An 11,189-nucleotide genomic window follows, 5' to 3' on the forward strand; every position below is an offset into this window, starting at 1 on the left:
CCCATCCACCCATCCACCCATCCATTCATCCACCCATCCCTCCATCCATCATCCATCCATCCTCTGGCTCTTGAATGTTCTCTGTAATATTTGGAACATGGGTGTGTTGTGGACCTTGTCTCTGTCCTGGAGCAGCAGAGGGACGGTTTCTGTCCTCCAGGTTCTGGTCCAGATAAACATTAACCCAGCAGACTTTGACACCTGCAGCAGCTGCTGCAGCTCGACTCAGAGCTTACAGTCAGTCTGCAGCAGCTTCAGAGGAAGAACCCCCCAGCTGGACCTGCCCGTCTGCCGGATCCTCCCAGGCAGGACACACATTGGCTCCGCAGCAGGAGGTGTGTGCGCAAGCCCCGCCCCCACGGCGGTCAGAAAGGCCCTGGCCCCGCCCCCAGACGTCAGGACGGTATAAGAGGAGTGAGGAGCGTTTCTCCCGTAGCGCTTCTGCAGGAAGCACCACCCGATCCGAGTCTGTCTCCGCTCCTGTTGCCTGTTGCCGTGGATACCGAGACATGCTATTCTGCCACCCGCAGCCTGAGTCCTACCAGCAGCAGCAGCAGCTGCAGCTCCAGCAGCAGCACTCCACCAGCTACATCAGGTGAGCTTCACCTTGCTCCAGTCTCGGTCTGTTTCTGCTGAATTTCTGGAGTTTTTTTCCTGTTTTTTTCCGACTTTTATTGTTTATTCTGAGAGTCTGGAACCTTTGCCCCTCTGATGAGTTGATTAGATAAAGCTGAAGGCAATACGCCGTTTTTCTATTATTGGAACATTTATGGCCCGTTATGTGAGCGCAGAGCTGCAGTCAGGACGCGTCTCCTCCGCCCTGTCCTCCAGGGACGCCCTGGCGCCCTTCCTGAAGACCGAGGAGGCGCGGCTCCGGGCGGACAGCGGCGCCCGGCGCCCGCCCTTCCACTACGTCCTGTGCGCCGCCACGTCTCCGGCCGTCAAGCAGCAGGACGAGACGCTGACCTACCTGAACCAAGGTACCGTCCCTCTGGATCCAATCGGGACCAGCCGACAACAACCTGGAGGATTCACATAATTATTGAAGAAATCAATTAATCCATTAATTGGATAAAAACATTTAACACTTTAGCTCATTGTGTGCAAGATTAAAATGCAAATAAACAAATAATTCAATTAATTTTAATAATTGTTGATCATCTGCAGCTAAATATCAACATGAGGAAAACTGAACACCAGTAAAGTATAAATACACACATTTCTAATTTAAAAACTTTAAATTAATATTTAATATGATTTAAAATGGAAACACTTAAAAAGTAATCTGAGATATAGAAATTCAATAATAAATGTATTCTGCTGAATTATGCTAGAAATAATGTTTGTTCACATTAAAATGTAAGACCAGAAGTTTACATACAGCCGTTTTCTGGATGAATGCTGCTTGAATCTGTTGATTTTTATTAAAGATAAAATGACAAAAAACGAGAAGCCAGGTCCAGATATTTACATACCCCAGAGAAACATTTCTCCCTCTGAAAACTGGACCAGAACCAAACCAGTAGAACCAGTCTGGACCCTCAGCATCAGTCTGCCGCCACCATGCAGCTGCAGACTGAATCCTTTTCCAGATGTTCTTCTGGTCCAAACGGGACTGGGGTGTATGAATATATCTGACCCTGTCAGAAAATCTTTCCCCCTAAATATGATTGAAATAAATGATTAAAGGTCCAGAAACGATGAAACGGTGAGCTCCAGGTTCTGCAGAACCTCACGGGTCCAACATGTTGGTTCTTCATGTTTATTATGTTTCCTCTTCCTTCCTGTCTCTCTGATCGGTTCTGTCTGGTTTCTGCTAAACTCCAACTGGTCCGAACCAGAACCTCCATTTACTTCGACCAGAACCCTCCAGGTGTTCTGGAGGTTCTGTCTGTGGAGAATCATCTACCTCCAGGGAACAGAGTCCCCAAAGCTGCTTTCGGCTCCCTTTGGACCGGGTTCCGGTCCGGGAACGCGCCTGAGAATGCTGACAGTTTGAAGACGATGATTATTTTCTGCGAGAGTTGGACAGATTTGCTCCAGCAGTTGGGTGAACTGGACCCAGACACAAAGCAGCTGAAACGAGCCGGGTCGGTTCTGTCGGACCGTCACCTCCTCCTCTGGAGGCTCCCGGCTCCATCTCAGGGCAGACGGGAGCCATGATGGGGCGGCTAGGCAGGAAGAAGTCTCCTCCTGCAGGTGACGCCTGGACGTCCCGGTCCGGAGCCGTCCCGGCCCGGTCCGGAGCCGTCCCGGCCTCCTGGTCTCGGTCCAGTGTGAAGGAGCTTCTCCGTGCCTCAGGTTCCTGTTTCAGACCTGTTGGAGTTACTATCCTTGGCTGGCCTTCATGTCGGGCTCTCAGGGTTCCTGCAGTGATTCAGTTTCCATCTCCTCTGTTCTGATTGACTGATTTTCCATTTATTAAATTTTAATCAGGTTTTCTTTAATGTTTTAATATGTAGGTCAGTCCTACGAAATCCGTATGCTTAACAGAAAGCTAGTGGAGTATTCAGATATAAGCAGCAGATATGTGAAGGTAGGTGGAAGCCTCCATGTTGTCTGTTTGTTCATGTCTTCTCTGCTTCTCGTTCTCGTCTGTTTCTCCACTGTCTCGGTTTGTCGCGGGTCCCTGAACGCACCGTTCCCTCTCCGAGGGCCGGTGGCAGCTCAGTGCTGTCGCTCCTTCCTCTCCTTCTGCTCCGCCTTGCCGGGCTTTCTCCACGCTTGGCTCAGATGCTTCCTCCAACCAAAACTCCTGAAGAAAACCCGGCAGCTGCTCTGCAGCTCTGTGTTGAAACTGTGTTGAGGTGATGAAGGCCGCCTCCTGCCTGAGGAGGGGCTGCAGGTCCGGTCCGGCCGGTTCTGAGTGAGCGGACCTGTGGGACGTTCCTGCGTCGGCAGGCTGGCTGCCGCTCGCTGCTTCCTGGAAGTAGAAACATGTGGCAGCTGAGCTAACCAGGAGATGTTTGACTTCTCCGCAGTCATGCATGGGGCCTCCCTCCATAAACGTCTCCATGGTGATGCTGCTGATGTCATCAGCAGGTTCTGGTTCCTCTCAGAACCAACATGGTTCATGGGAACAAGACAAAGAGGACAGATGGAGTAGAACCTGGAGTCAATCTGGGTGGAGGCTCCAGTCTGTCCTCACCTGTCTGGCACCATGAGTCCTCAGCAGCTGATTGGTCCTCCAGAACCAATCAGACGGCGAGGCTCTGGCTGATCTGGCTTTATTCTGAAAGGAGCTGAACTTCCTGTGAATTTCTCCTCCTTCATTGAGGCTGATGATGTGACTGAGTGAATCCAGGCGTTCCCCCGCCCTTTGACCTGCCGCTGCTTCTCTGCAGAGCATCGTGCGCATCGTGTTTCACGACCGCCGGCTGCAGTACATGGAGCACCAGCATCTGGAGGGATGGAGGTGGAACCGCCCCGGAGACCGGATCCTGGATATAGGTGAGCTCATCCAGAACCTGCCTGAACCCCGACAGGTTCCTCTAAAGACGCTCTGGTTCATCCTGAAGGGAGAAGAACCGACTCCACCTTTAGGTATCAGGCTCAGCGCCGCAGCTCCACTGCGCATAGGGAGCCGACGGGCAGGTGGGTCGGGCTTATTTCATTATGTTTCCCTTGTTTTCAGCTCACTTTGTCACCAAACAAATGCCCTGGAAAGCCCTGAATTAAAGGTCATTCCTGCTCAGTGGGTGACCTTTGACCCCTCCCAGGTTGATGAACAGCAACAGTTGCTGCTCTGAGATCATTGCTGGAGTCATCGACTTCCTGCTTCACTCTGATGATGATGTTTAGGACTCTGGGTGCGTTCGGACCTTCAGGTTGAGGATCGCTAACCGGACTGCTGTCCTTCCTGCAGATGTTCCCCTCTCCGTGGGGATCCTGGACCCGCGTTCAGACCCTCTGCACCTCAACACCATCGAGTTCCTCTGGGATCCCTTGAAGAACGCTTCTGTCTTCATCCAGGTGCGGATGGACCTTTGTAGAATGCTACTGCCAGCGTTCCTGCTCTAGTCTCACTCCGTGTTTCTCCACAGGTCCACTGCATCAGCACCGAGTTCACCCCCAGGAAGCACGGCGGGGAGAAGGGCGTTCCGTTCTGCCTCCAGGTGGACTCCTTCACCTCCAACGACCAGGGGGAATACGTGGAACACGTTCATTCGTCCAACTGCCAGGTCAAGGTCTTCAAGGTACTCAACCTGGCGAGCGGCGCCCGGCCGGCTGCGTTCAAAACGCTCCAACTGTCTCATCCTGTGTGTGAAGCCCAAAGGAGCAGATCGCAAGCTGAAGACAGACAGAGAGAAGATGGAGAAGAAGACGCCTCAGGACCGGGACAAGTACCAGCTGTCCCATGAGACCACCCTGCTGAAGGAGGTGAGGATCAGAACCAGCCGCTCTCTGATTGGCTGCTGGGCTCAGCAGACAGGATGACATCATCTCAGGGTTTCAGTGTCTCTGAACACGAAGTGGATCAACAGGTTCTGTTAATCTGGTTGAGCTTTAACTGGATCAGAGACATTCCGTAGTGTTGGACCAGTAGAACCAGCAGGAAGCCTTTGGTCCCAACACAGTTCTGCTCCTGAGCAATCAGCTGGTTCTGGTTCTGTGCTGAAGCCTAACTGGGTGGTTTGTCCTCTGTCCCAGTGCTCCCAGTGGCCTGAAAGCCTGAACCTGAGCAGCAGCAGCACTCCGTCACCCGTCTGCCTCAACTCGCCCTGCGGCTTCACGGACGGGTAAGTCGGAGCCGAGCTTCTCCTTAGTGTGGAGGGAAGAGATCAGAGATCCTGACGTCTGATTGGCTGCTTCAAGTCAACATAACTTAGTCTGCCATGTCTGAGTCTGAGGCCGGTGTTTTCCCTGAAATGCAGAAATAACTTCAGTATCAGAACTAAATATCTGTAATTTATCACCGATAAACTGAGCACTAGCTGCTGGAAGCTAGCAGGCGGGGCTAACGGCCAGCTAGCTACCAGCCAGCTAGCTACCAGCTAGCTACAGAGTCAAATAAAAAAATATCCCAATGAAACAAAAACTAGATGAAAATTATGGGGATAGTTTATTAATCAGTTTGTCTCTTGATTTATTCCAGGCTTCATTGTTTATTTGTTTCATAACGAGTTTAATTCATGAAGCTACTTTACGTATTTTATCAATTAATATTTTATAAGTTTTATTTTCTTTATTTCATGTTCTTATTTTCAAGTGAAGGAGCGGAGTTTTCTCTGGCTCCCATTAAAATGTTTTTTTTCATTTATTTGGTTTTTCTGTCAATAACAGTATCTATTTATCCGTCGGGTTCTGTGATTTGGTTCTGTTGGACCCGTGTTGCCATGGAAACTGGTTTTCTTCTGCTAACTGAGGACGACGTTGTTTTAATGAAAGCTGAAACCAGTTCAGCTGACCATCTACATTTGGTTACATCTGAGTTACGTTTTATTGTGAAAGATTAATTCTGTTTCCTGTCGGATCCAAAAGTCCAGAACCGCCAAGGGGAAGAAAAATAAAGTTTTTAACCTTTTTCACAAACTGAATTCTGAGGGCGGTTTGCATTTGCGTTCTCGAGTGAGAACTATGAAAACCTCCAGAGAGTGTGTGGGTTGTCTGGCCTTTGACTAGGCCATGAGGCTGCTTTGATCTAAAGCAGCGGTGGGCAATCCTGGTCCTGGAGGGCCGGAGTCCTGCAGCTCTTAACGCCTCCCTGGTCCAGCAGCTGAACCTCCTCAGTGCATCAGGTTCTGCTGACGACCTCAGGATTCGACTCGGGTGTGTTGAAGTGGAGACGCATCTAAAAGTTGCAGGAGGCCGACCGTCCAGGCCTGGAGCCGCCCAGCCCTGACCTAAAGCATGCCTCAGTTTTCAGGTTTTTATCAGAAACATCCCATCATTTTCCTTCAACTTGACAGTTTTCCGTTCCAAAAATCACTGAAGGCTGGAACTGGACAAAATGTGACCGATGGTTGATGGGGTGTAAATACTTTCCAGCACAGCGTAGTGAGAACTTCAGCCTCTTAGGGCTGATAAATATAAAACATTCAAGTTGAAATATAAAACTTGCAGCTAACTGGTGCATCTGATGCAGGAACATAAAAAACTTCAAAAATTAATATTTTCCAAAACTATCTAAGGTGCAAAAAAGCTAAAAGTTGCCTGAGCTCTAGGAGAGACGGGTCAAAGGTCCAGGCGTCCTGGAGGCGCCGCTCTGCAGGAACCAGGAGGGAAACGTTTGCACCAGAACCAGCAGCAGAACCAGAACCAGCAGCAGAACCAGAACCAGCAGCAGAACCAGAACCAGCAGCAAGCCATTGATTCATCTGAGTGTGAAACAGAGAGGAAGAGGAAGAACTTCAGGTTATTCATCAGCTCCGGTTCCGACTTCTGGTCCTGTTGGACCTGTTGGTTCTGTTGGTTCTATTAAATCGGTCTCATCCTCTGATTGGCTAAACACTAAAGGTGCATTCAGAGTAACTGGATTCTCTGGGCTTCAGGGTTTGGTTTCCCTCCGGGGCTCCTGTAGTAATACCTCACAGGGCCAGAAGGGGGCGATGCAGCCAATACTGTTGTTCTGGTTGTTCAGAAGTAAAAACCAGCAACTTTTCATGCAGTAACTGAACAATAAATTGTGATTGTGGCGAGTGGTGCAGGCGAAGCAGAAAGTCAATCACTTCCTGTGTTTTTCTTCCTCATGCTCATGTTTCTATAGCAACTGTTCTCCGAAGCAGCAGGCGGAGGTGTTCATGCCTGGCGGCTCGGATGTAAGTAACTGGGTGCAGCGTTAAATGCTTAATCCTGCTCTCTTATCTCCTTTAGGCCAGTATTTGGAGAAAGTGGATGCTGTGCAGCAAAACTCATTTCAAGGACTCTTCTTCTTTTTGACATGTAGCATCTTCTGCCGTCGTCGTCGCCGCAGGACGCTCAGCGGTGGCTGCAGCGCCACAGGTTCTCGCCTTTCTCTAGGCTCTTCTTCAGCTTCTCAGGTACAGTGGCAGCGGTACGGGGCGGGGTGGGAACCGCAGCCCGGCTGGAAAATAAACTGGAAATCACTTCGACGTCCTTTAAATGGACATCTCTAAAGGTCAGAGGTCACTGGGGTAAAAACCAAAGACATTCTCCACATATCAGGCAAACGCTAAGCAAGCTACAGCATCAGTGAGTCTAGCTCAGTGTTTCTCCACCTGGTCCTCAGCCCCCCTGCTCTGCGTGTTTTAGGTGAGCCTTTATTCCAGAACAGCTGATTCAAATGACTGCAGGACCATCAGGAGCTGCAGATCCTGTTAATCACCCAGAGACACAATCCAGGTGGCAGAAGAGAAACACCTGAAACATGGAGGACAGGGGGCCTGAGGACCAGGGTGGAGAAACACTGATCTAGACTGACTCACTGAGGATTGGTTGGTTTCTGGTGGTTGTTATTTTTGTCCTGAGGTAAGAGTTGCTAACGTTGGGTGGTTTAAAAGCTGCCTGATCTCCGGTCAGAGGAAACGATGAGCAGTAGGACAGACTCCGTGTTTTGGGCTGGAAGCGGTCCAACAGAACCTGAGAAAACAGGACATGATTTTGGGTTTGTTTTCCAGCAGTCAGGAGCTGAACGTTAGAGACGCTCCAATCAGTGGCCTGGTTCTGATTAGCTATCAGCAGGTCATATTCTGGTACGTCTGTAGAGCCTGGTGTAACAGCCTCAGTTAGCCGAAATGCAATAAACAGCCAGCATAAAATTAACAATATTTATTAGTACAAAATGGTGTGTATTTGCAAAAAAACAAACAAAAATGAATGAAAAACAAGGAAAAATGAAAATCAAACTCTAAAAGAACAGTAGGGTGCAGCAACAACTGCAAAAAAACAAAAATTAAACGCTTATTAAATCTTTGCAATAAAAATACAATTAAATCCAGTTAAAAAATATAAAAATCCTACCTGCAGCATCGAACAACCACACCCCCAGGTGATGCTACCATCAGATCATCAATAATGACAGAGTGGCCCTATAAAAACACCCTGTCAGCACTGACTTAATACGATCAGATTAAAAGAATTTTGTCCTTACCACAAAAACAGACAAACCTCATTAGAAACAGTGGAACGCACAGAGGAGATTGACAATTGGCCACTTGCCTGCCAGCTTCCCTTTTATGGGAGCTCAAGGTGTGGAGAGAGCGACACCTACTGGTTCCACCTGTTACACTGAGGCAGGTCGGGCCCGGCTGCCAGCAGAACTTGTAGCTTTTGCTCGTGTTGCAGGAGCCGACCTGCTGAGGATGAGCAGAGCGGATCTGATCCAGATCTGTGGTCCGGCTGACGGCATCCGGCTCTTCAACACCATGAAGGGAAGGTGAGGCGCCGTGATGAGCTTCTTCATCACGCCAGAGAAACGGCGCCGGTTCCGGAGGCATCAGATAAAACAACCGAGGTGCCTGATTCTCAGAACGTAACGTCGGTTTGTGCAGCAGCTGGAGAAATGTGCACTTAGCCCAACATCCCAATCGATAGCTGGAAACTTTTTCTTTCACAATCCATGCAGTCCAACAGAACCCACTGGTTTCATATGTAATCCCACCGGCCCGATTGGAGCGTCTGTCCAAACAGTCCATGTAGAATCCGTGCTGTCCATTTAGTCCATATAGATCAGGGGTCCCCAAAGTGGGTCCTGGAGGCCCGGCATCCTGCACATTGCAGTCCCCCCCCGGGGGGAAAAAACGTTTCAACAAGGCCAGGGTCCCCCGAAGCCCCCAAACAGCCATCATTTGATCCAGGCGCGTTAAACCAGGGAGAGACTAAAACATGCAGGATGCCGGGCCTCCAGGACCCACTTTGGGGACCCCTGATATAGATAGAATCCATTGGACCCAATAGGTTCTATTGGACCCATTTGAGTCCATTAGACTCCATCGGGTCCACATCTTCCATTCAGCGCATTTGGGTCGGTCCAGCCTGTTGATCCCGTTGCCTCTCTTGTCCAGGAGTGTCCAGCCCCGCCTCACCCTCTACGTGTGTCAGCAGCAGCAGAGTGGCGGCCCGGCGGCCATGACGCCCGGCGGCTCCGACGGTGAGCGGCTCCCTCTCTTCTGGCTCGTAACAAACATTTACTCATCTTCAGGCTACAGCACAGAAACCATTCACTTCTCACGTGAAGAACCTTTGGGACCCAGCTGGTCGGGTTTCACATTGGACATGTTCAGGGCTGGCATTGGACCAGAGGAGATGTCACCAGTTTAACCAGTCTGCCCAGTAACAGTGAACTGTTTGCTCCTCTGCTGAATTAAATATTTTCTGATATTCATCTTCAGTGGAGCGTCTGCACCTCAGCAGCGCTCTGCGGGTCGGATTCAGACATGATCTGGACCTGCAGCAGCTTTCTCACTCAGCCTGTGAATGAAGTCGGCTTGCTGTGTGCAGTCCAGGGTTTCCCCCAATGTATAAGCCTGGCAGCCCGCCATGCTTTGCTAGCTCCCCCACCAGACTAAACATTGCTTGTTTTTGCTTTTAAGAAAATAATAATTTAGAAAAATAATCACTTACTTTTCTTCTTTATTTTTTTTGCCGGATTGCAAGCATCTGTTGCTCTGAGCGTTTCAGTGACAGAGCAGATTTGTTCCTAAAAGATATGTTTATAGAAGATAGGTTTATAATTGATGCATTTAAAGCCGGGAGAGCGGACCAATCAGGCGCTGCCGCTGCTTTATCTCTAAAGTTTACCTCAGTGCGGGTCGCACGCTCCTCCCTTCTCTCAAACTGGACACAGGCTGACCTGTATGGATGTTTACATCAACCCCCTGTGAGGAATTATGATTCTCTGGAGAACTCCACATCAAGGTAGGAGTCTAAACCCGCCCTGTTAGCTCTGGTTGAGCAGCTCTACGTGAACCGCAGGAATAACGTAGTCNTGCTGCCCAGTAGTCGTACAACAGGTTAGGTAGAGCCAAACCCCCCACTTCCCTTTGTTTCTGAAGGAAACGCCTACTGATTCTGGGGTGTTTATTGCTCCACATGAACGAAGACAGCTGTTTATCAATAAGTCTGAAGCATGATTTTGGGAGAAACATCGGAATACTCTGAAAGAGATGCATAAATCTTGGCAAGATGTTCATTTTAATGCAACTTTGCCAGCTAGGGATAAGTTTAGGATGCTCCACTTCTGGAGGTCGTGCTGAAGATTACTGAGCAGAGGAGTGACATTTTTTTCAAACAGATCCGAAAAAGAACGCGTCACATTGATTCCCAAATATTTGAATCCTGTTCTAGAGAGAGGGAAGGGCAAGTCAGTTTCTGTAATTTAGAGTGCAGGGTTATTAATTGGAAAACATTCACTCTTAAGGAAGTTCAACTTATATCCTGAAAATTTACCAAAACGGTTCAACAAGCTCACAATGTTGGGCATGGATGATACCGGGTCCGAGATGTAGAGTAATAAGTCATCTGCGTGTAAGGACAGCCGATGTTCCAGATGTTTTCTATAAATACCCTTAAAGCCCTGTGAAGTCTTAAGCATAATTGAAAGTGGCTCAACAGCTAAAACGAAGAGGAGCGGGCTGAGAGGACAGCCCTGCTGGTACCCCTGGACAAAGAGAAGGGCCCCATCAGCACCTCTAACAGCTTCTGTGTTGGATTTAATCTGGGAGAGGAGGAGGAGTTTAACTGGCCAACATAAAAACAATCAGTCATAATTACAGTTTATTAATTTGTATTTGTGAACAAACAGTTCCAACTCAAAGATTAAACTTGCATCATCAGATTGTTGCTACGGTAACGAAACAATCTAACTATGAATATTGTTCTTTGAACTTTTAGTAAACTTGCCAGGTCCTTAAAATCTTATATTTAAATGTTAAACAATTTAAAATCCTTTAATCTACTTATGCTGAAACCAGTAAATCAAATTCAGCAGAATTGATCATCTCAATAAATAAATGTTGCATTCATGTATTTGTGTTAAAATAGTAGCATTTATGGCCCCTGAAGCCCTGGGGGCCCGATGAGCCGCTGAGTTGATTTGGATTAAACAGAAATGCAAATAATTGAAATTAATTTTAATTGTATTTTTTGGTTTGTTGTTTTTAAGACTAGTTGTGGGTTTAAGGTATCGTTTCACTGGAGATGTTCCAGTAACACATATTTACCCAGTAATATTTTTACATTTCCTGTCTATTTAACATCTTTTAATACAAAAACACGGTGGACCGACCGCC

General features: G+C 48.4%; 1 protein-coding gene across 2 annotated transcripts in view; it reads left to right on the forward strand.

Annotated features, from left to right (window-relative positions):
* The first annotated feature begins 410 nt into the window (after positions 1 to 410).
* LOC103155368 (transcription factor CP2-like protein 1) overlaps positions 411 to 11,189 on the forward strand; it is an 11,340-nt gene continuing 561 nt past the window's right edge. The window contains exons 1-13 of one of the 2 annotated variants that reach the window (XM_016663511.1): positions 411 to 595; positions 832 to 980; positions 2,463 to 2,536; positions 3,345 to 3,450; positions 3,866 to 3,972; positions 4,044 to 4,196; positions 4,270 to 4,380; positions 4,651 to 4,739; positions 6,707 to 6,758; positions 6,887 to 6,980; positions 8,245 to 8,335; positions 8,964 to 9,880; positions 11,068 to 11,073. In XM_016663511.1, coding sequence (XP_016518997.1) covers positions 510 to 595; positions 832 to 980; positions 2,463 to 2,536; positions 3,345 to 3,450; positions 3,866 to 3,972; positions 4,044 to 4,196; positions 4,270 to 4,380; positions 4,651 to 4,739; positions 6,707 to 6,758; positions 6,887 to 6,980; positions 8,245 to 8,335; positions 8,964 to 9,219 — 1,368 coding nt within the window. In that variant the 5' untranslated portion in view covers positions 411 to 509 and the 3' untranslated portion in view covers positions 9,220 to 9,880; positions 11,068 to 11,073. Of the gene's footprint in view, positions 596 to 831; positions 981 to 2,462; positions 2,537 to 3,344; positions 3,451 to 3,865; positions 3,973 to 4,043; positions 4,197 to 4,269; positions 4,381 to 4,650; positions 4,740 to 6,706; positions 6,759 to 6,886; positions 6,981 to 8,244; positions 8,414 to 8,963; positions 9,881 to 11,067; positions 11,074 to 11,189 lie in introns of those variants that run through there. The other variant, XM_016663512.1, reaches the window with a different exon arrangement.

Source organism: Poecilia formosa, unplaced genomic scaffold (assembly GCF_000485575.1).
Source record: "Poecilia formosa unplaced genomic scaffold, Poecilia_formosa-5.1.2 Scaffold424, whole genome shotgun sequence".
In the NCBI taxonomy this organism is placed as follows: domain Eukaryota; kingdom Metazoa; phylum Chordata; class Actinopteri; order Cyprinodontiformes; family Poeciliidae; genus Poecilia; species Poecilia formosa.